Source organism: Penaeus monodon, chromosome 39, assembly GCF_015228065.2.
Source record: "Penaeus monodon isolate SGIC_2016 chromosome 39, NSTDA_Pmon_1, whole genome shotgun sequence".
In the NCBI taxonomy this organism is placed as follows: Eukaryota; Metazoa; Arthropoda; class Malacostraca; order Decapoda; family Penaeidae; genus Penaeus; species Penaeus monodon.
In genome coordinates, this window is record NC_051424.1 from 27,238,019 (window position 1) to 27,240,126 (window position 2,108).

The 2,108-nt window shown below is 35.7% G+C and overlaps 1 protein-coding gene across 1 annotated transcript in view; it reads left to right on the top strand.

Moving 5' to 3' along the window:
- The window catches only part of LOC119597315 (polyglutamine-binding protein 1-like), a gene marked incomplete at its 3' end in the record, with an annotated part of 3,230 nt that extends 1,122 nt beyond the window's left edge, over positions 1–2,108 (top strand). Inside the window, 3 exon segments of the mRNA XM_037946859.1 lie at positions 1,316–1,488; positions 1,745–1,967; positions 2,089–2,108. Of these exon segments, the coding sequence (XP_037802787.1) occupies positions 1,316–1,488; positions 1,745–1,967; positions 2,089–2,108 (416 nt within the window).

Sequence of the window (2,108 nt, forward strand, 5' to 3'; positions counted from 1 at the left end):
TTGCACATTAGTACACATTGTGTTTCATGTGAACCCAGAAATTCAACCTTACCTTACCTACCTTCTATTTATTCCCTAGACAGGGGGGACAAGCCCCCCTATACCCCCGCTTTATTAGCACTTCATGCCAAATGACATTTGTTATAGAAAAAAATTGTGATGCATACCATCAGTGTGGAGGGCACAAATGAGCTGCACAATCAGAAATAGTCTTGTTTGTAAATTAAAAGTTGCTCCACGCATTTCTTACAGATTTGTAAGAAACAGTTAGTGTGAACAAAACACATCGAGCAAGAGATCAGCCAGCCTGTACCTACCATAAGAAACATTTATAGATAACACTGTAATGATCTATGATGATAAAAGTGACACAATACTTGATACAATAATATTTTAATATAAAATCAAACGTACCCTATGTCACTGACCAAAAACGTTTGAAGGTCCTGCTGTGGTAAAGGTTAAAAGAAACTGAGGGAAGTGATTGAATGTGTATTGTTTCGATATGGGAGGCAATTAAGGTAAACAAGCATTGATGTCGTTATATAGTTAAGAATGGATTATAGAAATGACAAGGAAAATTGAAATAAAAATGCATATACATTTGAGAAAGCAACCAAAGAGATCTAGTAGCATCAAAAAATGAGAGGAAAGGTAATGAGGAATATGGAAAAATAATGAAGAAAATAAATAACTACTCAGAAATGATTTTTAGGTTTGTCAACAGAAAATGTGACTCTTATGGTCAACAGAAAACAAAATCATTATGGGAAACAGAAGTATAAAAAATGTATAGAATGGAGCTCTATAGAGAACGAGACATTAAGGACTCTGACTTTGACTTTGTAAGGGTGTTGTGGACTTAGTCTTTGAGCAGTGACATGCAGCAAACATTTTCGTTATTTCCCCGTAAATATGAGGTCATAGTAGATAAACCTATATTGTTTCCTACTCTATTTTATATGCTCTATAAGATGGCAGTGTCCATTTTCCCCTATCTCTGTGCATCACTCTCGGTAACATTAACCACTATTTCTATCTTGTCCTGAAAGGAATGGTAGATTTGTTTGGTTTACAGTTATATTTATATGTTATATTAATATTTTCTGTTATTGATATGTTGAAATGAGGTAAGGTATGAAAATTTGAAACGACCATCTGGTAGAAATAGATATTTATTTGTGTGTTGTCAAATTGACAGAAACTTGAAATACAAGATACGAACAAGAATTTTCAAGTTAACGATATATGAATTATGTGTAGCCAATATCCATTAACTGTCTTTTCTTTGTTTTTCCCATTGTTCCTTTTGCAGGGCTATATAGGGTGCCCAAATAAGTGGAATGTATACCATGAATGTACCCCAATGTGCAGAGAACATTGGAAAGAAGGGAAGCAAATCAGTTCAGAATATGACCGTCGCAGGCTAAAGATGCTGATCAAATATCCCTTGCCAAGTCACTGGAAGGAGATTCTGGATCAGGGCTTGTAAGGAGATAATATTGTGTTTATTTATTTTGTGTGTGTTTGTTCATTTGTTTGTTTAACCTCACCAGTTTAGTTGCTATATCAGTTTGTTACAATTTGTATCTGTTATATTTTTCAGATGGTTTTATTGAAACTGGTAGAAAACATATAAGAATTTTTAAGCATCTACACATACTATAAGTAGATAGATACATATGGATGTGTATGTGTAAATTTTTCCTAATATATGGCATAATGCCTATTGCTTCCTGAACAGAGGCCGCTACTACTACTGGAACACAGAAACCGATCGAGTCTCCTGGTTGCCACCAGGTCACCCTCGCTGCCAAGTATCACGATCTGCAGCCACCCTCCGTAAAGAAATGGCAGCAGAGATGAAGAAGAACCGCCAAGGAATTGCAGAGGAAGATGTTGAGATGACTCCTGCAGATGAGGATGAGGATAAGGATATGGATGATGGCAAGAGTGACAGATCAGATGTAAGTCTATCATGCAGTTGTTTTCAAGACATGGCTGACTCTTAGATTTTTTTTTATCTATTGGTAGTAAGGCATCCTCCATATTTCTTATCTCTAAATTTATGATCCATTTGTAACAAAGGCCTCAGATGACGAGCTAAG